At 42.4% G+C, this 24,254-nt stretch overlaps 1 protein-coding gene across 1 annotated transcript; it reads right to left on the bottom strand.

Moving 5' to 3' along the window:
* Window positions 1–1,995: 1,995 nt before the first annotated feature.
* Window positions 1,996–11,075, bottom strand: LOC132342088 (prostaglandin F synthase 1-like). The gene is made up of 8 exons (XM_025000871.2): window positions 10,900–11,075; window positions 9,703–9,831; window positions 7,095–7,262; window positions 6,676–6,792; window positions 4,852–4,929; window positions 4,314–4,436; window positions 3,364–3,473; window positions 1,996–2,321 (listed from the first exon to the last, which is right to left on the bottom strand). The coding sequence occupies exons 2-8, from the start codon at window positions 9,784–9,786 to the stop codon at window positions 2,066–2,068; spliced, it is 936 nt and encodes a 311-aa protein (XP_024856639.1). The 5' UTR covers window positions 9,787–9,831; window positions 10,900–11,075; the 3' UTR covers window positions 1,996–2,065.
* Window positions 11,076–24,254: the final 13,179 nt, after the last annotated feature.

Raw genomic sequence — 24,254 nt, 5'->3', positions numbered from 1 at the left:
CTCCCTGTGAAAGCCTATTCAAGACTCTGATATCAAACTATTCATTATCTATGACTGAATCGAACAAAAACTTTATGTAAATGTGTTTGTGGAGAAAGTTATGAAAAATGTTTAACATTAAAGAAACCTAGATAATTAAAAATTCATATCATATTCATGATATAGAAAGCTCAATTTTGTAAAGAAATTCATTTTCTCCAAATGATCTAGTATGTCAGTGCAACATGAACCAAAGACTTGAGCATGTATTCTTCCCTGGGAGTTGGTAAAGTGATACTCAATTTGCAATAAAAGAGAGCTAAACAAAAGCAATCAGGACATTCTTAAAAAATAAAAAATTATTCTGAAAAGCATACTTATTTTCACTTTAATAGCACGGTACAGAAAACAGAATAGTTAAATAGAAGAGAGACACCAGAAATGTACTTCTGGACACTTGATATATGACAGAGTTGACAATGAAAATCTGTGAGGAAATATGAAAATTTAGGTTTAAATTTAAATATACGTAAAGGTGTATGTCAGAGAAGGCAATGGCACCGCACTCCAGTACTCTTGCCTGGAAAATCCAATGGGCAGAGGAGCCTGGTGGGCTGCAGTCCATGGGGTCGTACAGAGTCGGACACAACTGAAGTGACTTAGCAGCAGCAGTAGCAGTAAAGGTGTATGTATCTATTTTCATATTATCTTAGATAATCAGTTCCAGCTAGATTACCAAACCAAATTTAAATGGAAACACGGAAACAATTGATCAAGGGACAATTTCCCTTCCCCTTGACTTGGCCTGACCTGTAACCTGTGGCACTAAACAGTGATATTTCCCAGAAGTGCTGAGTCAGATCTGAGCCCAGACAGGAAGAGGATTTTTTCCCTAATCACTGACAGGATCACAGCACTGTGCTGAGATGAAGACCAAGTCAGTTGACAACAGTCTAGCCAAACATATATGAAAAACTATTCAGAGAAGCATGCATGCTCCTCTAACAGGAGCCACATCCACCTGCTAAAGCAGAACTGCCGAGCTGCTCTGCACTGAACTGCAAATGCATAAGAGAGGCCAACTAAGAGGACAACAGCTTAGTTGAGTGCAGGCTGATTGTCAAACCCCAGAATCAAGAGAAGCATAACTGATCTCTACATTAAATTCTGAAATTGGGGAGTTTTCTGTGCAGCTACTCTAAGGGGACAATATTGGTCTCCCACACAGAAGTCTAAATAGAAACAACCTAGCTAAAGTGGACAAAGTCTTGAAGAGGAGCTTCTCAAAGGCAGAAACTCATGGAGATTAAATGTATGAAGATGCAACCTTGTTAGTATTCAGGGAAATACTCTGTTTTCCCCTCTACCATGTTAAATTAAAAGGAGAGCCTTGTGACCTGGAGGAGGGCCCTCACCCAACCACACAAGCCCCCTGACCTCAAGACTCCAGCCTTATAAATGTGAGAAAGAAATTTCAATTTTTTCTCAGCCACTCAATCTGTGGTATTTTGTTGTAGCAGTCCAAACAGCCTAAAAAATTCACAGTTTTATCAATTGAGAACAAAGAAAATAAGATGTCATTTGCACAAGGTGACAGAATAAATTGCAGAAATAACACTGGAAATAAATCTCTGTTATCTGTGCAACCTTGGCTCAGATGGTAAAGAATCTGCCTGAAATGCAGGAGACTCCAGTTCGATTCCTGGATTGGGAGGATCCCCTGGAGAAAGAATAGATTACTCCAGTTTTCTTGGGCTTCCCTGGTGACTCAGACAGTGAAGAATCTGCCTGCAATGTGGGAGACCTAAGTTCAATCCCTGGGTTGGGAAGATCCCTTGGACGAGGGCATGGAAACCCACTCCATTATTTTTGCCTAAAGAATCCCCATGGACAGACCAGCCTGGCAGGCTAGAGTCCATGAGGTCGCAAAGAGTCAGACAAGACTGAGCAACTGAGCACACACACTGTCCAACGTTAACCCTCTCCAGCCATGCCACCTTTCTTGTTGCCACATCAGGAGGAGAAAACTACCAGGAATACACACAAGGCATTCATGCACAGGGGGGAACAGGTGACTTGTCTTGACTCAAGGAAAGTCTTGAGAGATGGACAAAGAATGACCCTCATGAAGGATATTCCTTAGGAGCCCTCTGTCCACAGCCCCACTCATCATCACCTGTATGTTCTCTTTGATCCGCTTCTTGTTGAAACTCTTGATCAGAACCACAACCCCACGTTGTATCTGGTAGCGAAGGGCAACCAGAGCAGGGGTCTGCTTGTTCTTTTTGGCAATGGCACAAAGAACCGGGTCCTCCAAGAGAACGGGGTGATTCTGGTTCACCCTGGAAGGAAATTCAGAAATGCTGAGGAGCTGAGACTAAATTCTCAGTTTCTAAGGAGGCTTCTCAAACAGGCTAAGTAGGTCCACTCTAGACCAGTGCTTCTCAAAGTGTGCTCCAGGGACCAACATCATCAGTATCACCTGGGATCTTGTTAGAAATACAAATTCCATGACTTAGTTGAAGACAAACTGAATCAGAACCTCAACTGGGTCACCTCCCATTCTGTGTGTACAAAGTTCTGCATGTAATTCAGATTCATGATTGAGTTGAGACCAGGACTGCCAAACTCGTGGAATTTTTTATTTACTTCTCTGTTATTGATTTTCTTTGATAATCAAGACCATGAGTAGAGAAGAAGAAAAATACCAGGAAATTTTTTAATGTCACTTTTCTAGGCTTTGACAAAAACTGAGTAGTCCCAGAATGACAGTCATTTATTTCATCATTATTCTCCTAGAGATGTTTACATAATTGGTTCAAATTGAAATTTTTTTCTAGCATGATAGACCTAGGAGTTACATATTATTGTCCCAATTTTAGACATAAGGTAAGTGAGGTTTGGAACATCTATTTTTAGAAATGCATTCATTAGTTAATAAGCAAAATCATGACATAAGCTTGGGTTTCTGGTCTCAACTGGGAGATTATGTACAGATTTTAGTGTAATTGATGAATCTACAAGAAGGAGACCTGGGTTGGGTCCCTGAGTCAGAAAGATCCCTTGGGGAAGGGAATGGCTACCCACTTCAGTATTCTTGCCTGGAAAATCCCATGGATAGAGGAGTTTGGTGGGCTACAGACTATGAGGTCGCAAAGAGTCAGACACAACAAGCAACTAACTCTTTCACACAAGCTAATACAGTGTAGAGAAACTGTCTGGGTGATGAGAAGATAAAAGAGAAGAAATCAGTCCATCCTTCCCTTTTATTCCCCCTGCCTATGAGAGTTATCTCCAGACCACTGAGTACTGTATGATTGAAACCATTTCCTCAAAAACTGAATTTTAGGTAAACACCGTGTTGTCTTCCTTAGGGTTCATTACCATCCTTTTATTCTTTGGGATCCCAGAGCACTATAGGCAACAAGAACAATATCACGGGACTTGCAGAAATCCAACAGTTTACTCTGGTTGAGATAAGGGTGACATTCCACCTGTAGAATGCCAACAGAGAAGAGTGTCAGATTATTTGGGAAAGTAATATTAATAAAACAGAGAAAATTAAAAGTTTAAAAAAATGCTAAAGGAAAAACTACAACTTAAATATAAACTTGAAATATTAACATCAAGATAAAAATTGAGAGAAGTGTGCTTAAAAGTTAATTTTATGATAGACTTGGATGAGAGAACCATTCCAAGCTTGAGTAGCTCACAAGGTGAGCTCTACATATGAGTAAATGTTTCTGAGTAAATATTTTATTGATCATTAATATCACCATGAGCCTTTGACTTCAGTCTTTCACCTGGATGACTTTCATAGTCTTCAGCACATTTTCGGTACTGAAGACCCAGAAAAGCTGAAACACTAAGACTAAGGATTCAGCCATCCAAACCCCACACAAATTTTAAACCAATATTATGCGATTTAGCTTTCTTTACACTCCATGCCATGTTTCGTGGTCCTCCTTCCCTTCCACAGTTCCCTCCCAGGCACTTTCAACATCCATTTCTGGACACCCTTTAGGCTCAGGTAAACACCACCTTCCTCTAAGTTCTGGGTGACTAGTCTAACCCTTCTTCACCTTCTTTACCTTTCCTCAGTCTCCACCACAATTTAGCAGGACCCCCTCCCCAGCTTTTCCACCCAGACTTTATCAAACAGGGATACCATTGTGGGTTCTATTCATAGTATTCCATCCATACAGAGGCTCTGCCCTCTAGAATATTCTGTCCACTAAGGTCAGATGAACAGGAGGGGAGGACAGACAGACATCAGGCTCCAGGGCAAGAAGGAGGTTGTGAAGAGCAGGAGGGAGAGGAGCCGAGCTGCTCACCTGGTTGCAGACGGGCTTGTACTTGAGCCCCGGCTTGTTCAGGATCTTCTCCAGCTGCTTGTGGTTGAAGTTGGACACCCCGATGGACTTGGTCAGTCCTGCGTCCTTACACTTCTCCAGGGCCTAGGGAAGAAGGGGGTGTGCACAGTCATTTAGAATGGGCAATAGAGCAAAACTAAATGCTGAAAATTATCTGTCAACAGGGTCACCCATCAAGAATTAGCATTGATTATTAAGAGGAAAAATGAAATTGTGACACAAAAACAACAATTACCATTTCCTCCTTAGAAAAATCCCTAAGAAGACATATTACATAGAAGGAAAGAGATGCCTGTCTTCACTGTCCCATATTCTCCTCCTTTGTTCCTCTCTGTGAGCATTCCAGCAATGGTTTCCTCCCCAAAACCCCGGCATCACAACCCTTAGATTCATGAACTGCTGACTCTGATGGTCCACAGCCCATTCTCACAGGTGGAAGAAATGAAGGAGGTTCCCCCTCTCCTGGCTCCTCCCCTGATTTTCTCCTCCCCAGACTCACCTCCCATGTGCGACAGAGATCCACTGAGTCTAATATTATTTTTCCATTTTCATCTTTTGGAAGCAATTCCTCCCCTGGCTGGAATAGAGGTAGTCATTTTAGAGATGTCACAAAGTAATATCTCTACATTTAGCCTGGCTGCTTGGCACCAGGTAGCAAACCTCCATGAGGTAGGGATTACAATATTCTGGATACTAGTATTTGCATATATGGAGTTGTAAGCAATGTCTTTAGGAGGGAGGCATATTCTAATCTCTTACACTTAATATATGTATATGTTGTAATAAATATGTTTTTCTAGGTCCTAAAAGGGAATTCCCATGACTTTTGTGGATTTTGTCTGTTCCTTGTACTTGTCTCTTTTGAAATGCTTCTCTTGAGTTGGAAAAGGCAGTAAGTTACATGACATAATTTCCAGAATAAAAATTTCAATCTTGATGTGATTGGATAATCAGACTTCCTTTTCCATCTGAGCCTCAGATGCCCTAGGGCAGGCATGTGAACCAGCAAGGCTCTCGTTAGGTTTATATGGAATGTGGAAGATCCAGACATGCTCTCAAACGTTCATGACCATGAGCCTTGAGCTGCCCCAAGACTATATTTGCCACCAGTTGAAAATGTCACTAATGTTCATGAATAAATGCCATTTGCTTTATTTTAAAAATAAAGTGAATCATGAGTAATGCCATGATGTCTGTGTGTGCTAAGTTGTTTCAGTCGTTTCTGACTCTGTGTCCCCATGGACTGTAGCCCACCAGGCTCCTCTGTCCATAGGATTCTCCAGGCAAGAATACTGGAGTGGGTTGCCAGACTCTCCTCCAGGGGATCTTCCCAACCCAGAGATCAAACCTACATCTCCTGAAGCTCCTGCATTGCAGGCAGATTCTGTACTGATGAGCCAAAAGGGAAGCCTCCAATGTCATGATAAGAGATAGAAAAAATAGACATTTCTGAAGAGTACAGCAAAGCCTTAAATCTATCCATGACTTGGACTTCCCATCTACATAGTCCTCTAAGCTATTTTGCATAGGATGGCTTGAGTAGATTTCTGTAACTTAAAATCAAGAGTTCTATATAACACAGATTTTTGTTGTTGTAGTTTCATTGTGGGTTTGCTTTTGTTTTGGGGTTTTTTTGTTTTGTTTTGTTTTGTTTTGTCTCATGTTTATGGTATCTTAGTTCGCCAAACATGGATTGCACTCCTTCCCTCAACTCAGCTTTCCTCAGCAGTGGAAGCATGGAGTCGTAACTACTGGACTGCCAGGAAATTCCCATCTACATAATAATACAGCATAATGACACAGTTCTTAAAGTTTAAGTGCAGTCTATAACTTCATCATGAAGACAAGCAACAGTGTAGGCAAGGTTTCTAAGTCCCTGTAATGTCTGCTAGTTTTAGATCCATCCAGATGGAGCACCACCAAATCTGCTCAACTCGAATGGGTGAAAGAGGAGAAGAACTCATCACATTCGATGTAAGATTGTGTCATTGCTCATCATGGCTGCACCAAACTCTTGTTTCATGAAATCCCTAGAGACTCAGGAGTCATATTCAGGACTGTGTGCAGAACTCATCTATTTCTATTTCCTCAAGTTTTTAAGGCAGACACTGAGAGATTCTTTAACTCCTTTCTCTGGGAGGTGTGTAAGGGATTCAAAGAAAATCAGTAAAAAGATGATCATGAATGATTATTAGGGGGATTCTACCCTAGTGAAACCCTCTCTACAACCTACTAAGACAAATATTAATTCAACCATCCATGTAAGTTGATACACATTCTAAAAAAAAGAAGTAAAATAGAAACAATCACACAAATTTGCAACCTTCATGGACACTGGGAAATGAATGAGATAGAGATCAACATAATCCAGTTGAAGATCTTTCAGTGACTTTTCCAAGGCTGGTTGGACCAAATCTGGTCGAAGGAAAGTGCACCAAAGCTGCAGAGATTAAAGAATGGAAGCTGTGTTAATAATACTTCAGGAAATTTTGGGAGGGGGGAGGGGGGCTTACCACATGGCTTTTCGGATATTACTTCACTGACCAAGGATTGAACCTGGACTCGTGGCAATAAAGCACCGAGTCATAACCATTGGACCACCAGGGAATTCCAATACTTTAGGAATGTAATAATAAACATGGGTCACCAAACAACTCTTCACCAAACAATGGTCCTATTATACAATAGTCACCTGGGCACAATCAGTTGCCCACATGTGCACATGCACAACACATACAGCACCTTTGAAGTGTAGAATATGTCTTCTCTCTTCACAGTGCCGTCTGCAATCTTGCTTCGAATGGCCTGGCCAACTTGCTCTTCAGTCTGGTACACACGAGCACAGTCAATATGGCGGAACCCAACCTCTATAGCGAATTTGGTTGCCTCCAGAGCTTCGCTCCTAGGAACCTACATGAGCAACAAAGGTAGTACTTACATATTCACATGGTTAAAAGATTGCTAAAGTACAAGCTTTAGTCTTCCCAAGATTCAACTTTTCTTTGGGTAGTTCTGTATGCATGGTGATGAACTCATGACAGTTTGCTGAATGTTCCTGGTCAGTAATTAAATGGATACCCAGGAACTCATCAACCCCAGGCAATTAGTGGTTGATCACAGGTATCAGAGGACCCAAAGACCACCTCCAGGTTCAGTGATTTGCTGTTAGAACCCAATGGACTAAACATAAAGTTGTAGTCGTGGATAGGATTTATACTGTGAGACATTTGAAGCAAAATTGACAAAGGTATAAGATGTATGGTAAAAGCATCAAGAAAAAAACTTGAAGCTTCTAAGGCTTCTGGCTACCACTGAAGCTACACAGAATACACCAAAAAAAAAAAAACAAAAAAAAACTGTATCTATTCACGGTATCACTCAGTAGCTCAGAAGTTGCTCAGTCTTGTCTGACTCTTTGCCACCCCATGGACTGTAACCTGGCTCCTCTGTCCATGGGATTTTCCAGGCAATAGTACTGGAGTGGATTGCCATTTCCTTCTCCAGGGGATCTTCCCGACCCAGGGATCAAACCCAGGTCTCCCACATTGTAGACAGATGCTTTACCCTCTGAGCCACCAGGGAAGTCCTCTTTGTATTCAAGGTATACAAAGCAATATTTTCATACAAGTGCATGCAAGCTAAGTTGCTTCAGTCATGTCCAACTCTTTGCCACCCTATGGCAACCACAGCCCACCAGGCTCCTCTGTTCAAGGGATTCTCCAGGCAAAAATCCAGGAGTGGATGGCCATGCCCTCCTCCAGGGGATCTTCCCAACCCAGGGATCAACCCTTAACCTCTTATGTCTCCCGAATTGGCAGGTAGGTTCTTTACAACCAGCACCAGGTGGCACTAGTGGTAAAATAGTGTAAGTACTGCTTATAATTACCCACTGTTACTGATGATCACAATCAAGCTACCAGGAGATCCATCACCTCACATAGCTGACTTTTGAGGGGGTTTGTAAGAACACTAAAGATCTGCTCTCTTAGCAAATCTCAAGATAGAATCCATTATTATTAACTGGGGTCACCGTGCTGAACATCAGGGGTCAAGACTTCTTCATCTCAAACTGAAGGTCTGTCCCTTTGACCAACCTCTTTCCCTTTTTCCAGCCTTGTCCTCAACTTCTGGTCACCATTCCTCTACTCTCTTCTTCTGTGCATTCCACTTTTTTAGATTTCACCCGTAAAAAGATCATGAAGTATCTGTCTTTCTATTTCTGGCTTCTTTCATTTAACTTAATGTTCTCCAGGTTGATCTGTGTGGTTGCAAATGGCAGGATTAACTTTGTTTTTAATGCTGCATAATACTCAATTTCTTTTTATGTGATTCAGAATCTTTCCTGTTTCAAGGATCTAAATAATTTGTGTAACTTCCCTCTGTTGGGTCTAGTCCTGGTTTTTCTTAAATACTCAGGTATTTGGGACTGTACCAAGGAATGAACCGGTGAGCTTCAGTATAGCTGGTCCCTTCCCTCCCCTCATCCCACTTTGCACTACAAGGAAACAAGCCCTGTCTTCTGTCTTGAAAGGGTCTCTGAATATTTCCTTCTGTTTTATAGATGAAGAAGTGAGACACAAAGTTTAAGGACCAGGCAGCCCCTTGTCACAGCTACATACTCTAAAGACCAGATGGACAGCAAACTTTCTGGTTTCCAGTCTAGAGACTTGTCCACTAGCCCCTCATGTCCAAGCACTGAAAACTATACTTTAATAAAAAGCCACTGCAAAACCCAAGAATATATTACAAAGCCTGGCCTGTAAGACTGTAGTGTATCCCCTCAAATGACACTGTAATTCCCATAAGAAGAAGTAGTCAAGCAGAAACTGAAGTACAGGGTAAAACACAGCTGGAATGTGTCTGGCCTGGGACCAAGCAGACACCCCACAGTAGAAAAGCAATTCTCTCCCATTAGTTTTCAGCCATTTCATCTTCAGGACCTTTTACCTCAAATATTTCTCTGGGTCATGTCTTTTTGGAAGGAGGAAGGAGTTCTGGAACTAATAAAATACACAGAGAAACCCGACCATTGCAATCCCCCTCAGAGAGAAGCAGCTTACAGTCAGTGTTCTCGACACCCGAGTCTCACCTCTTGTGCCAAGCTGGGAAAGAGACAGAAACTGCAGGGGAACCCAGAGTAATCTGCAGGTGAGCACAGCCTCAGACCCTGATGCAGAGTGAAGACCGGATGCTCTCTTCCCTTTCACAGGGTATGGTTCTAGCCTGGTTAGTGGAACCACATGATCCTCCCAGAGTCACACAGGAGCTCAGTGCTTGACAACCCAAGTCCCCTTCCTCTCATGTTACATCCACTACTATTTATATCTCAACCCCACACCAGTACTTATACCTCTGGAGGTACAGCGGTGCCAAATCCCAGGACAGGAATGAAGTGGCCGTCATTAAGCTTCACCTTCTGGCTTTTGAGATCCATTGCCTGTTGCTCCTCTAACTAAGCAGAGTGATTTTTTTCTTCAACCTTTACAAGTTATAAATAACAGAAAGGTAACATACCAGCTGCTCTGTCAAATGTTAGCACGTATATTATAGAAGGAGTAGGATTAAATCCATACACATGGAGTAAGAAGAGGATTGAAGTGAGTTAAACAACTTGTTTCCTTTTTTAATCCATATAACCTTCAGTTCAGTTCAGTTGACTCGCTCTGTCATGTCCGACTCTTTGCGACCCCATGAATCACAGCACGCCAGGCCTCCCTGTCCATCACCAACTCCCTATAACCTTAAGTATTATGTAATGATGAGATTGGCTGAACAATTATTGACCATATGCCAAACTTCCACACAGCAACTGTTTTCCATTTTTCTATTATGAAGCCCAATCTCAATCAAACATCAATTGAAACAACTATCTTTCAGAACAAACATACACACATACATAAATCACACAAACTAAAAGTGTTTAATAAGCATTTTTTTAAATGTTACCTCTTAATAAAGAATCAAAACTTCAAATGAAACTAAATTTGCCTTTTTACATTTCCCACCAGCAAAATTATTTGCTTTACAGATCTGACAGTGGTGAAATACTGAACAGGATATGGAAACCAGACATTATGGCAAAATACTTTTAGGAGATTAATTATTAGTAGCTTTAGGATACCATGTGCAATGTACAAACAGACTCTTGAGTGTTTATACCTTGTACCTAGCTATGTAACTTCTAGAGTACTCTCATATTGTAACTGATGCATATTTTACATAATTTACTATCTTGTGCAACATTATTCATAAAAGAAAAACCTATAAAAAATTGACAAATTTGGGACAGAAAAGGAAACTGTGATGCACTGATACTTGGGGACATTGTGAAGACAAATAAAATTTAACATGTACAGTGATACCAGCAAAATGGTGAGCTAGGAGGATCAATTTCTCCCTTGGAAAGGCAAGAAAAGAAAGAGAAGGCAGCTGAAAAACCTCATAGGAGTTCTGGGAAACAGTCACAGATCTACAGCAACAAAGTGAACACACAACTAGGAAAAATCTGGACTAGAACGGTAGGAAATTTCATCATGTATTTACTCACATGTACTCTCCTGCCTGGGGAAGTGCAGTTCTGATCAGCTCCCAGTTGCCTCCCTCAAACCAGAGTGATAGAAAACCTTATCTGCAACCTACTTTGGGGCTACCTGGAGACTGGTGTCTGTTTTACTGAGCTTAAACTGAAGAGTAGCTGGAATGGGTATCACAGCTGCAGAGGGGGGAGCTATATATGGGGCCAGGGACAAAGGAATAAGGGTGGAGACATAGACTATATCATGTATTAATAAAATCTTGAATAGAACTGGGGTGTGGATTTGGGGAGATAGTAAGGCATTCAAAAACAGTCATAAGTACACCGGATTCAAAAAGCCACCCAGATGCTGACTCAGAAATGAACTGAATTGCCCTAAACTTTCCTGTTGGGCTGATACAAGGACTAAGTGCATGCCAAGCAAACTAGTGAAAGCCAGTCAGGACAAGGAATCAAATTTACCAAGAGTGAATATTTGCCCATTGTTTCAAGTACCCAACTATGAACACACACACACACATACAGGAACACACACACAGAGACACACACACAGGAACACACACACAAAGGAACACTCATATAGGAACACGCACATATATGGATGGGCAGGGCAGCCATCACAGAAGGGCCTGAGGAGCAAGGTCTGGGGCTCTGATGGTGTGCCAGGGTTTTACCACATGCACAGCCGCCTGGACCAGGGGCTGCTCCAGCACACCTTCCTCCAGCTCTGCCACCCTCTGGGGCAAAGGAGCCAGTGCTGGGAGTGGGGGAGGAGCAGGGTGCACACTTACAAGGGGTGGAACCAAGTTAAGGCCAACGGTCAGGGCTTCTGTTCTACCACCTTGGGACCCACCCAGCCCGGTAGGGTGGGGGCAGCCACAGAGCATTGGAGAAACCAGTGCTCACACTGGGCTCTGGCCCTAGCCTCCACTTCCCCCTCCTACCAACTTAAAAGTTGCCAGCAGGCCCTGGGAAGGGGTGACCTCTGACCAGCTCAGCTCCAGCTCTGTCCCAAAGCCTGTGGGCACCCAGACTGCATAGAGACACATCTGCACAAGGACACCCCTACAAGACTAGAGCAGGAAACTTTTTCAACTAATTTCATGGAGACAGAGGAAATTAAGCACAATGAGAAAACAGAGGAATTTGTTTCAAGTGAAACAATAAGAAAAACACATGAAAAAATCTGCTAACAATACAGAGATTAATAATTTACCAAAATAATCATTTATCAGAATTCAGAACAGTAATAAGAATGCTTCCCTAACTAGCAAATAGAACACAGTAACAATCACAGGATAAGGGTTTCAGGAGGAGAGAGAGAGGAAAAGGGACAGAAACGGATGTGATGAAACTATGGCTAAAAACTTGCTGAACCTGGACCTTTCCTGGTGGTCCAATAGTGAGGACTCTGCTTCCACTGCATGGGGCATGGTTCTGAACCTGGTCAGGAAACTACTTAACAAAAGTGATTAAAACTATGAGATGGCAGATGTTCCTGGAGTACCTGGATCACTCTGGTGTAATCACAAAGTCCTTATGCATCGCACCTGGGAGGGTTGTAGTTGAAGAGGAGGTGGAAGATAGGAGGATTAGATAAGAGAATCAAAGATTTGATGCACTATCTCTGAGATGGCGGGAGTGTCTCCAAGATGGAGAATGAATGTCTCCAAGATGGAGAATGTTCTCTAGGAGCTGGAAGAGGCAACAAAATGGATTTTCCCCTGAAACCTCCCGAAAAGAATGCAGGCCTGCTGGCACTTTGATTTTAGCCCATTGAACCAGCTTTTGCATTTCTGACTTCCATAAATGTAAACTAACACATTGGTGTTGTTTCAAGTCACAAAGGTTTTGGTCATTTGTTGGAGCAGCAACAGTAACTAAAACAGATGTGGTTCAAGTCATCCCACCTCCATCTGCTTCATCATGGGTTTTCCTCTCTCTGGGGACTGTTCCTCTGATCTCAGAGGAAGGTGGTCAACTCTCCCAATAGGGAACCTCATCTCTTGATTCCATTTTCATCTTCAGCGACTGCCAAATTCTTGGTCCTCATTACAGAAAAGCCTTTGAAAACTTGGCACCATTTCTTGAAACCACCCTACTCAGGGTTTGCCTTCACCACTCTACCAAAGCTGCACTTGACCATGCCAAGGTTAACTGCCCAATCTAGTGGTCAGTTTCAGTCTTCTCATACCTGTCCCCTTGGAAGCATTGAACTCTTTTTTCCTTCAAACTTCTACTTCGCGTGCCTTCTGAGGACAACCCCTCCTACTTCATTCACCTCTTCTTCTCTGCCTCATTTGCTGATTCCTCCACTTAAAAAAAAAAAAAAAATGCCTTCTTAATGCTGGGTCTTCATGAAGCTTGACTTCTCTGTCTACACCACTCACTGTTTAATATAATATCTCTGATTGTCTACTTTCATGACATTGCTGCTGCTGCTGCTAAGTCACTTCAGTCATGTCCGACTCTGTGCGACCCCATAGATGGCTGCCTGCCAGGCTCCTCCGTCCCTGGGATTCTCCAGGCAAGAACACTGAATTGGGTTGTCATTTCCTTCTCCAGTGCATGAAAGTGAAAAGTAAAGTTGCTCAGTCATGTCCAACTCTTCGAGACCTCATGCACTGCAGCCTACCAGGCTCCTCAGTCCATGGGATTTTCCAGGCAAGAGTACTGAAGTGGGTTCATGACATTAGGTGGCAACTAAATTTGATAAGTCACAAATATAAATATTGTCTAAACTTATCCTCTAATAGACTTCTATGTCCAACTGTATGCATGCATCTTCACTTGGGTGCCTAATGGCATCTCAAAGATACATGTCTGTAATTGAACTCCTAATCTTCCCGCAAAAGTGTGCTCCCCCACATTGTCTCCCTCTGAGAAAATGGCATTTCCATGTCCTGTCCCTTAGCCACAAACACCTGGAGTCAACCCTGCTTCCCCTTTACCTCTCACTGTATGTCTAACATGTTCAACAGTCTAGTTAATGCTGCCCCTAAAATATATCCCTATTCTAATACCTCTGACCACATTTATTGCTCCTTCTGTGGTCCAAGCCAACGTCATCTCTCACCTAGATACCTGTAGAGTCCTAAAAGAGGGCTCTTTTTCCTCTTTTGCTTCTCAACAACCAAAGTCATCCTTTCAAAAGCATGTCAGTCAGCTCATGTAACTTATGCTCAAAACCCAAAATATCAATCTCCATTTCCCTCACAGTAAAGTCCTTTGAAAAGCTTACATGATACAGACCCCTTAGCCCCACTGGTTCTCTGGCCTTATCTTCAACTCCTGTCTCCCCACCTCACTAAACTCTACCCTCATCAGCCAACTTGCTGTCACTTCAGTGTTACATGAATACTCTTTCTTCCTGGACTTAGCATTTTCTATTCCAGAGAATGCAGGGAGCCACTGTCTCTATGTTTCAAGGCTGTTTGTACAGATGAAAACTGCGGGATGAAGAGTAACAGATGGCTCTGCCTAACAAATGTACAGAAACGGGAGAGACTGTGCACAATTATCTCAACAGGCCCTTACCCATTTCTAACAGCTAAATTTTCCTGATGTCATTCACAGTTTCATTCTCCACTAGACTAATGATTCAAGACATTTCTCATTTTACTTATTGATATTTATTGATAAAACAATGTCTTACTAAAGAATGTTCAATCAAGTTTTGATGAATGAACAGCAAAATACTCAAGGACTCATCAAAATGCTGAACATGGGCAGACAAGAAATTACATAAATGAGTAAGATGTGCTGCTTTCAGTTCAGTTCAGTCCAGTCACTCAGTCGTGTCCGACTCTTTGCGACCCCATGAACCGCAGCACGCCAGGCCTCCCTGTCCATCACCATCACCCGGAGTTCACTCAGACTCATGTCCATCGAGTCAGTGATGCCATCCAACCATTTCATCCTCTGTCATCCCCTTCTCCTCCTGCCCCCAATCCCTCCCAGCATCAAAGTCTTTTCCAATGAGTCAACTCTTCACATGAGGTGGCCAAAGTACTGGAGTTTCAGCTTTAGCATCATTCCCTCCAAAGAAAACCCAGAGCTGATCTCCTTCAGAATGGACTGGTTGGATCTCCCTGCAATCCAAGGGACTCTCAAGAGTTTTCTCCAACACCACAGTTCAAAAGTATCAATTCTTCGGCGCTCAGCTTTCTTCACAGTCCAACTCTCACATCCATACGTGACCACTGGAAAACCCATAGCCTTGACTAGACAGACCTTTGTTGGCAAAGTAATGTCTCTGCTTTTCAATATGCTATCTAGGTTGGTCATAACTTTCCTTCCAAGGAGTAAGCGTCTTTTAATTTCATGGCTGCAGTCACCATCTGTAGTGATTTTGGAGCCCAAAATAATAAAGTCTCTCACTGTTTCCACTGTTTCCCCATCTATTTCCTATGAAGTGATGGGACCAGATGCCATGATCTTTGTTTTCTGAATGTTGAGCTTTAAGCCAACTTTTTCACTCTCCTCTTTCACTTTCATCAAGAGGCTTTTTAGTTCCTCTTCACTTTCTGCTGCTTTACAGGAAGAAAAATATAACACTGCATTTTTTAAATCCTATTTTTAGCTTAGCAAGATACTTATGCTAAGTAAAAGAATATGTATACAACTTGTGGATTGAAGATTATCCCTATTTGTAAATAAACACACACACATACACATTTATATAAGAAAAGCATAAGGAAACTGCACCAAAGTTTTGTTGTTGTTCAGTCACTCAGTCATATCTGACTCTTTGCAACCCCATGGACTGCAGCATGCCAGGCTTCCCTGTCCTTCACCATCTCCTGTAGTTTGCACTAAAGTATTATTACATGGATTAATCACAGCTTATCTTCATTTTCTATCCTTTCCCTTCTACTTTCCAAATTTTCTGTAATTTACCTGTATTATTTTAATCATCAGAAAAAATGAGTATTCTTACTTTGAAGTCTTTTATTTCACAAATTAAAAAAAAAAAAAATAGGAAAGGCAAGATTCCAAAAGTTCAGACACTTCATTTAAGCACCTATTCTATATACAAAAACCTTCTTCACAGCCTTAGAAGCCAGAAATTTTTGAAGAACCACAGTGAAAGCTGAGTCAATATTCTTCAGAGAATGGATACTCAGGGTGACCGACACCACTGGAAGAGAAAGAGGTGGATTCATTTATTAATTCTGTTATGTTGTCGAAGAGAGGCTTTATCTGGATGCAGTATGAATGGGCTAAAAACTCTAAATTTACAACCATGTCCTGCCATCTCCCCCGACAAGCACACATGCAGGTATCTGCTCCATGTGCACACGGCACCTACATGTCCAGTCCCAACATTCTATGTCATATTCACTCCACAGTGACAGGTAGTTTGACTCAGGTTACAATTTATAAGGAGGTGCAAGACCTAAGGCTAACTGTGGAGATCGTTTCAGCCCCAAGTAGAAGTTTTGACCCTAGATGATGAGAAGGATCACAGTTATGGAATTTGCTGCTCTTTTTCATGCATCCATTCCAAAAAAAAAAAAAAAAAATTCAGCACCCCTAAAATACAGGGTGTCTCCAGTAAGGAACTCCTAATCTATTGAAGAGATACCACATACATTTGAATTATCATACAACATAAATGGGATTATTATTTTCTTAATTTATAGTTTAGTAAAACACTGGTTATTCAGTAATCTGCATTACTAAAATGAAGATTTAAATTGCAAACTAAATCATTTTATTACTAATTCTTGTTCCCTCTTCTCTGAATATGTTTTCTGCAGGCAGTTTAAAATCAAACACCTGGAAGGAAGGAAGAATCATATTAACCTCTCCCCCAAGGAGCTGGCCTTCCCCTGGGGACTGGAGGACTTTCCAGCTGGATGGAGACAAGAGGAGAGGACAGGGAAGCCATGTCTGTCCTCAGCTTCCAGCTGAACCAGCCTGGGACCCTCTGCTGAGTTCTCACCTCTCCTTCCCACAACTTCTCTTTCTCTGTCCACATAAGCAAAGAAAGGCTTGCCATGCATCAATCCCAAACATTCCTAAGGGAATTGCTTTAGACAGAAAAATTCTTTTTTTCCAGATAAAGAGATAGTTGGACCATCTGGACAGTCTACCTGCACTTGATCAAACTTTACACAGGTTTTTCCTTCCACACGTCCCTCTAGAATTTGGCACAGCCTTGAACTTAAGCAAGTTGGTGGGGAGAGCAACCTCCCTGTCAGGCCCCTCCAATGCTCTGCTGACCTCAGGAAAGAGCTCTCCCTGATCAGTCACAGCCCCTGCTTCTCCCACCCCAACACCCTTCCCCTTCTAGCTGTGTTCACCCTTCCCTAGAAAAGTCTTTCCACTGATCTCTGAGATGCCTCTGTCTCAGCCATCACCTCCTCCTAGAACAACCTGCTCTATTCCCACCTGGTTTCCATCAGCACTGTGAATACTTATCCTAAAAGCCTGAGCTCCAGCCCATATTCTTTACAATGCTTATAACCTTGCCAGGTGAGGTTAATCGCTTTCTCTTGTGTGCCCTCACATTATTATAGCCCCTATTAATGCAGGTCAAAAATCCCCATAAATGAAATTACACTTATAAGGAGCTTGTGCTAGATAAAACCTCTAAGGACTGTTGCTTCATGTTACAATCATGTCATGTTTCCCCACCCAGTATTTGTACAGTTTGACATCTTAGAGCAAATCACAGAACATAACACTCATTTATCTTATTATTATCAACCCATCCTTCTGGGTGTTTAAGGTCAGAATTCTGCCTTGATTCTGTTATCCCATATAGTTAGTATTTATTCCAACCCTCTATCAGCTCTAAATTTGATGAGCATGCCCTTTACATTTCCACTGTTAAAAATTAGGAATAAGTTCTGTGTCAGGTCATAGAAAATTCTCTCCATCAGTGTTGATAGCCTTGAGTACATCACATTTGTTGAAGACCCCTTGCAAAGTTTATCTGAATTTTGACCTAAATGCTTTGTTGAAAGCAGAGGTGCAGTTTCTTCCTGCCTTCCTGATTCACTAGCTGAGGGACATTGTCAGTAAAAGAGAATAAATTAGCCTCTTCCCTGATAAAGTCACACCAGGCTCTCATGTTCCCTGCCTATTTTAAAAGGTTTCACAAAACTTGCATTTAAACAGTATCCTAAAATATGTATGGAGATTACTATCACACCTATGGCTAATAGTTTTCAGCAGCCAGCTTCCCTTTGTAATTGAGAAGAAATGTATCTTTTCTTCAGACATGTTTCTCCTCTAAGTTTTCTCAAAGGCTGCCACTGAGACAGATGCTCTCAAGCAACTCCTGGTCCACAAGAAGGGTACTGGGCACACAGGGAGACACCCCCTATGATACCCAATTTCATTGACTGATAGTCATGACTTTGTGAAATACCCTTTCCTTGAGGATGGGTAGTACTTATGACTTGCTTCTAACCAATAGAATGTTATAAGGAAAAGGAATATGATTGCCATTATCAGGTTTTACAAGACTGTGTCCTCCACCTCAACTACAAACTCTAGTGTCCTCCCAGTTTGCAAACTTCAATAAAATAAGTGGCCAAGTTGAAGAACTTGCAAAAGTCGCAGAGCTGGTTTTCTTCAACAACACAAGGAATTCTGGGTGGGTGGACGGCCTTGTGGAAGTCACAGGAAGGCACTGGGTGGTGACAAGTTTGAAAGAATCAAACTACCTGAATGAACAAAAGTTTTATTTTACCACAAATAAAACTTTCTTTAAAGGAAAAGCTTTCTTTATCTCATCTTCACTCTGAGTGTTTCTCAAAGACTCTCATATTCTGGTGCTTGTTATGGTGGAAAGGGGCTTCCCCAGTGGTTCAGATGGTAAAGAACCCACCCACCTGCCAATACAGGAGATGCAGGTTTGATCCCTGGGTCGGGAAGATCCCCTGGAGAAATGAATGGCTATCCACTTCAGTATTCTTGCCTGGAGAATCCCATGGACAGGAGAGCCTGGCAGGTTACAGTCCATGGGGTTGCAAAGAGACACGACTGAGCAACCAAGACTTTCATTTTTCAAGGTGGAAAGTCTCAGTTCAGTGCAGGAGTTTCAGCTGGGTGGACCGATGGCCCCTGAGCACAGCAGCTGGTCACTTTCCTGCAGGAGGTCTCAACGTTGACATCTGTGGGACAATTAACCCAGGCCTCAGGAGGACAAGGTGGACCCTGACTGAATGTCCTTTTAAGGGACCATCACACGTTTCCAACTGCAGGGTCTCAGAAGTGTTACACTTATCTATAAAAAAAAAAAACAATGCTTATACATAGAAATATATTTGCACAAGGACAACACTTAACTCTTTCTCTCTCTCTCTCTCTCTCTCTCTCTCTCTCTCTCTCTCTCACACACACACACACACATACACACACAATTTCCAATCTGTTCTCCCTAACCAGCCCTTACTATGGCCATAGGTCTTTGCCTCTGTGCACAGCTGGGGGAGGGAAAGAAGATGAAGGACCTACCCTTTCTGACCCTCAACTATCTAAATACATATATACAGGCAGTGCACCCCTCCTTCATGTCATTTTCGGGGTAATACGTGCTACTTCAAGGACTGAAATTTGTTAACTTCCTTTATTTCATCTGGTTTTCATGCCAAATGCAGACACACTTTATGATAAACCTTAAAAACCTAAGCCATATTTTTGAAAGAGGGTGGGGTGATATTTTTGACAGCAAGGAGGCAGAAATTTCAAGGTACTAAAAAAACACAGGCAAGTCCAAGTTTGACTCTTCTGTTTGCTCAGAATGCAATGCCAGGTACTAACTGAAAATGTCCATGAACATTGCCTCTCGGTAAGAAGGTGGGGTTCCTCAACTGCCCAGTGCTTCTGGGGTCCAAGGCTGGCACTGCCCCCTTATTGAGATGAACGTGGGAAGGAGAGAAGAGTCCCCGCGCCCATGTCAGCCGGCATAACTGGACAGCACCCACCCTGGGGAGGACTCGGGAAGGAGATGGTTCTGTGTCCTTTATTATTTCACCAAAGGTGGAAATTCTGAGCCCATAATGACATCCAATGACAATCTTCTCTTACCTCTCATGGAACACTGATAGTCAAACTTCTCCACAGTCATGTTTGAGGGAAAGTTATAAAGAAAATCTCAGACTAACCCAGGAAATTCCTCTCCACACATGTAGAAAAGAAATGGTTTTGTTATTGAGTATGCATTAAACCAAGCTGCAGTGACCACTAAAATAATTTGCTAATGAGATTATAAAGACAGGATGGAACCTCTTCCCTGTATATATTCAGATATATATTCTGAAATATTCTGATATATATTTTATATATTCAGCAGATATGGTCTCCAGATACATGATAACTTTGTTCTCAGATGAGATAGTGCAACATTTGGGATGCCTTATTTCATAGTTTAATCCTAAACTGACCTGGTCATTGGGGCAGCCATCTGTGCTAGTTAATTGCCTTTATCCCAAGGAAAAATGAAGCCTCTGTGGCAACAGGCAATTATGGTTTGGATCAAGGTACCCAGAGAAATAGGAACCTCTTTTCTCTGATGTTTATATTTCAAAGATAAGGCTCCCAGTCCTTTAAGAAAAATTTGCAAAACTGATAAAACTTTATCTTTACTAACCAATAAAAAGAGGGCCAGCAGAGTAACATCGATAAGCTGAGCTGGTCCTGGTTCAGGGCCAAAATTTGGTATTGATGAAGTATAGCCATCCTCTGTGCTCCACTCAGTAAAGCCAGGACACAGGGTTATATGAACTTGACAGTGACCAATACTTTGGCCATCTGATGCAAAGAACTGACTCATTGAAAAAGATCCTGATGCTGGGGAAGATTAAAGGCGAGAGGAACAGGGGACGACAGAGAATGAGATGGTTGGATAGCATCACGAACTCGATGGACATGAGTTTGAGCAAGCTCTGGGAGTTGGTGATGGACAGGGAGGCCTGGCATGTGGCAGCCCACGAGGTCACAAAGAGTTAGACACAACTGAGCGACTGAACTGAAGACAGTGACCAGAGTAGGAGAACTAGGATGTGTTAAAAGTTGCTCCTGGGGAAATGCAAGACTTCAGCATTCACAGTATTCAGGTCACCTTTGCCAAATGCTGGGATTAGCAACATTTCTGTGGCTGAAGTGTCCTCACTAGGATTCAGTTAGGTAAACAATGAAACTGTCTTAACAGCAAACACCCTTGCTATTTTTTTTTTTTTCCAGGTTGTGCACACAAGAACAAGCCTAAGAGTTCTGAAATTTGCTTTTGCAGGGCTATATTCTCAGATCTTGCCCTGGCACTTGACAACCATCTTCTCTGAAAGAAGGACATAGATTTTGTTTGTTTTTTTGTTTTTGTTCAGTCACTAAGTCGTGTCCAAATCTTGGCGACCCCATGGATGGCAGCACCCCAGGCTTCCCTGTCCTTCACTGTCTCCTGGAGTTTCCTCAAACTCATGTCCACTGAGTCAGTGATATCATCCATTGGTGCCAAACAATGGTGATGCCCCTGTTTGTTTCAACTGGAGGATAATTGCTTTACAATGTTGTGTTGGTTTCTACTATACCATGAATCAGGATGTGTATACATATGTCCCCTCCCTCTTCAGACTCCCCCCTCCCCACCCCCCCACCATCCAGAACCTAGATTTTGAAGTGCTGTGGGAGGGCAACTCTGTAACCTCCACTCTTTTGCAACTTGGGAACGTTGGAAGGAAAAACCTACAGGAAGAAGAAACTGGGAGCACAAGCTTGTCCTCTCCATTGGCAGGAACCCCCAGTGCAGGATTGAATGGTACAGAGTGACCTGTACAGACTTGCATGCCAACTCCAGGAGAAAAACCTCCATGCCAGAGGCCAGCGTGTGGAACAGCCTCGGGGGAGACGCATAAGTAAGGGGACAGGGGAGGAGGGTGCGCTCATGAATCAGATCTGGAAAAGAGGCCGAGCAGGTTTTCCCCCACAACACGAGGAATTCTAGGTGGATGGATGGCCTTGTGGAAGTCATGGAAGGGGCTGGGTAGTGACAAGGTTGAGAGAACCAGCCTTTACCTAAGTAAACCAAAGCTTTGTTTTACCACAAAATCTATTTCTTCTTTACTCTGTTTCTCAGAGTCTCTCATAACCTGGTGCTTGTTTTGGTGAAAAGTTTCAGTTCAGTGCAAGCATTTGAGCCAGGTAGACCAATGGCCCCTGAGCACAGGAACTGGGCGGTTTCCTGCAGGAGGCCTCACCGCTGGTATCAGTGGGACAGTGAGCTCAGCCCTCAGGAGGACAACAAGGTGGACCCTGACTGAACATTCCTAGAGGGGACCACCACATACTTCCAACTGTAGCCTCTCAGAGGTCTTACATTTATTTGAAAAAAAAAACAACGTTTATACACAGAAATATATTTGCACAAGGAAAGATTCTGCTGAACACAACTCTTAACTCACTCACACACACATACACATACACACACACACACAGGTATACACAATTTCTAATCTGCTCTCCCTAACCAACCCTTACTATGGCCATAGGTCTCTGCCTCTGTGGGCAGCTGAGGGAGGGAGGGAAGATAAAAGATCTATGCTTTCTGACCCTCAATTATCTAAATATATTTTTTACAGGCAGCACACCCCTCCCTCCTGCCATTTTCGGGGTTATATTTGCTACTCCTAGGACTGCAATTTGTTAATTGCCTTTATCTCATCTGGTTTCTACACCAAGTACAGACACACCTGATGATAAATCTGAAAAACCTAACTGCACCAAGAGACCCTGGGTCAGTGGCCCCACCCCTGCCTCCTAGGAAAACACACACTGGTCATGGAAACAGTGGAAGAGAGATGCAAGAAATAGAATAATCTTTTAAGTAGTAGCCTTCATTTTGGAGCTCCTTTATATCCAGTGGGACCAAAAGAGGGAGCCTATTGTCTCAGAGTCTATGCAGCCATCCAGGGCTATGCTTCCATCCCTCTATACTGCTCTAAAAATCTTTGTTCACCGTGAGTCAGCAGTATTTTTGAAAGAGGATAGGGTGCTTTTTTTTTTCTAATTTTATTTTATTTTTAAACTTTACATAATTGTATTAGTTTTGCCAAATATCAAAATGAATCCGCCACAGGTACACATGTGTTCCCCATCCTGAACCCTCCTCCCTCCTCCCTCCCCATACCATCCCTCTGGGCCGTCCCAGTGCACTAGCCCCAAGCATCCAGTATCGTGCATCGAACCTGGACTGGCAACTCATTTCTTACATGATATTTTACATGTTTCAATGCCATTCTCCCAAATCTTCCCACCCTCTCCCTCTCCCACAGAGTCCATAAGACTGTTCTATACATCAGTGTCTCTTTTGCTGTCTCGTACACTGGGTTATTGTTACCATCTTTCTAAATTCCATATATATGCGTTAGTATACTGTATTTATGTTTTTCCTTCTGGCTTACTTCACTCTGTATAATAGGCTCCAGTTTCTTCCACCTCATTAGAACTGATTCAAATGTATTCTTTTTAATGGCTGAGTAATACTCCATTGTGTATATGTACCACAGCTTTCTTATCCATTCATCTGCTGATGGACATCTAGGTTGCTTCCATGTCCTGGCTATTATAAACAGTGCTGCGATGAACACTGGGGTACACGTGTCTCTTTCCCTTCTGGTTTCCTCAGTGTGTATGCCCAGCAGTGGGATTGCTGGATCATAAGGCAGTTTTTTGACAGCAAGGAGGCAGAAATCTCAAGACACTAAAAAATACAAGCAGATCCAAGTTTCACTCTTCTGTTTTCTCAGAAAGCAATGCCAGGTTCCAATCAAAACCGTCCATGGACTCTGGCTCTCAATAAGAAGGTGGGGTTCCTCAACTGCCCAGCGGTTCTGGGGGCCAAGGTAGTGCCCTCAACAGTCCTATTGTGCTGTCCAAGAGCTTTGTTCACTGTGAGTCAGCAGTATTTTTAAAAGAAGGAGATTAGAGAGCTAATGGTACAGAAACGCTTTTGGATGATCACGCTTGGTAACCATGAACGCTTTAATGAGGACTGGTGTGGAAAAACCTCTGCAGGACGTGTTTTCATGGGAGCCTCTTTAAGCAACTTTAATGTTTTATTTAAACATTACCCGTTGGTCTTCTTTTGTATGCCATGCAAATAGAACAGAACACTGGATTATGTAAGAAGGTGAACTGAATGCATCATTAGGTAGTTAAAGCCTGCTCCCGAGGAAATGCAAAAACGCTTTTAGCACTGAACCTTGGGATTGGCACAGATGGGGCTGCAGAAGATGTTGAAACTGGAATTCAGTTAGGCAAATATTTACTGAGTCTCTCCTATGTCCAAAACACCTCATAATATTTTATTTTAGGTCATGAACATAAACAAGCCTGAGAGTTTTGCAATTTACAGG

Source organism: Bos taurus, chromosome 13 (assembly GCF_002263795.3).
Source record: "Bos taurus isolate L1 Dominette 01449 registration number 42190680 breed Hereford chromosome 13, ARS-UCD2.0, whole genome shotgun sequence".
NCBI classification, from domain to species: domain Eukaryota; kingdom Metazoa; phylum Chordata; class Mammalia; order Artiodactyla; family Bovidae; genus Bos; species Bos taurus.
The sequence above is the reverse complement of the archived record's forward strand: the minus strand, read 5'-3'. Positions and strand labels throughout refer to the sequence as shown.

Bases quoted from the DNA above. Each gene is read 5' to 3' on its own strand.
- LOC132342088 (XM_025000871.2), bottom strand. From the start codon at position 9,786: ATGGATCTCAAAAGCCAGAAGGTGAAGCTTAATGACGGCCACTTCATT. The intron at 7,263-9,702 runs GTATAAGTACTG...TTGCTCATGTAG, and splicing joins GCACCGCTGTACCTCCAGAG to GTTCCTAGGAGCGAAGCTCT. The intron at 4,930-6,675 runs GTTGCAAATTTG...CCTCTATTCCAG, and splicing joins ATTTCCCAGTGTCCATGAAG to CCAGGGGAGGAATTGCTTCC.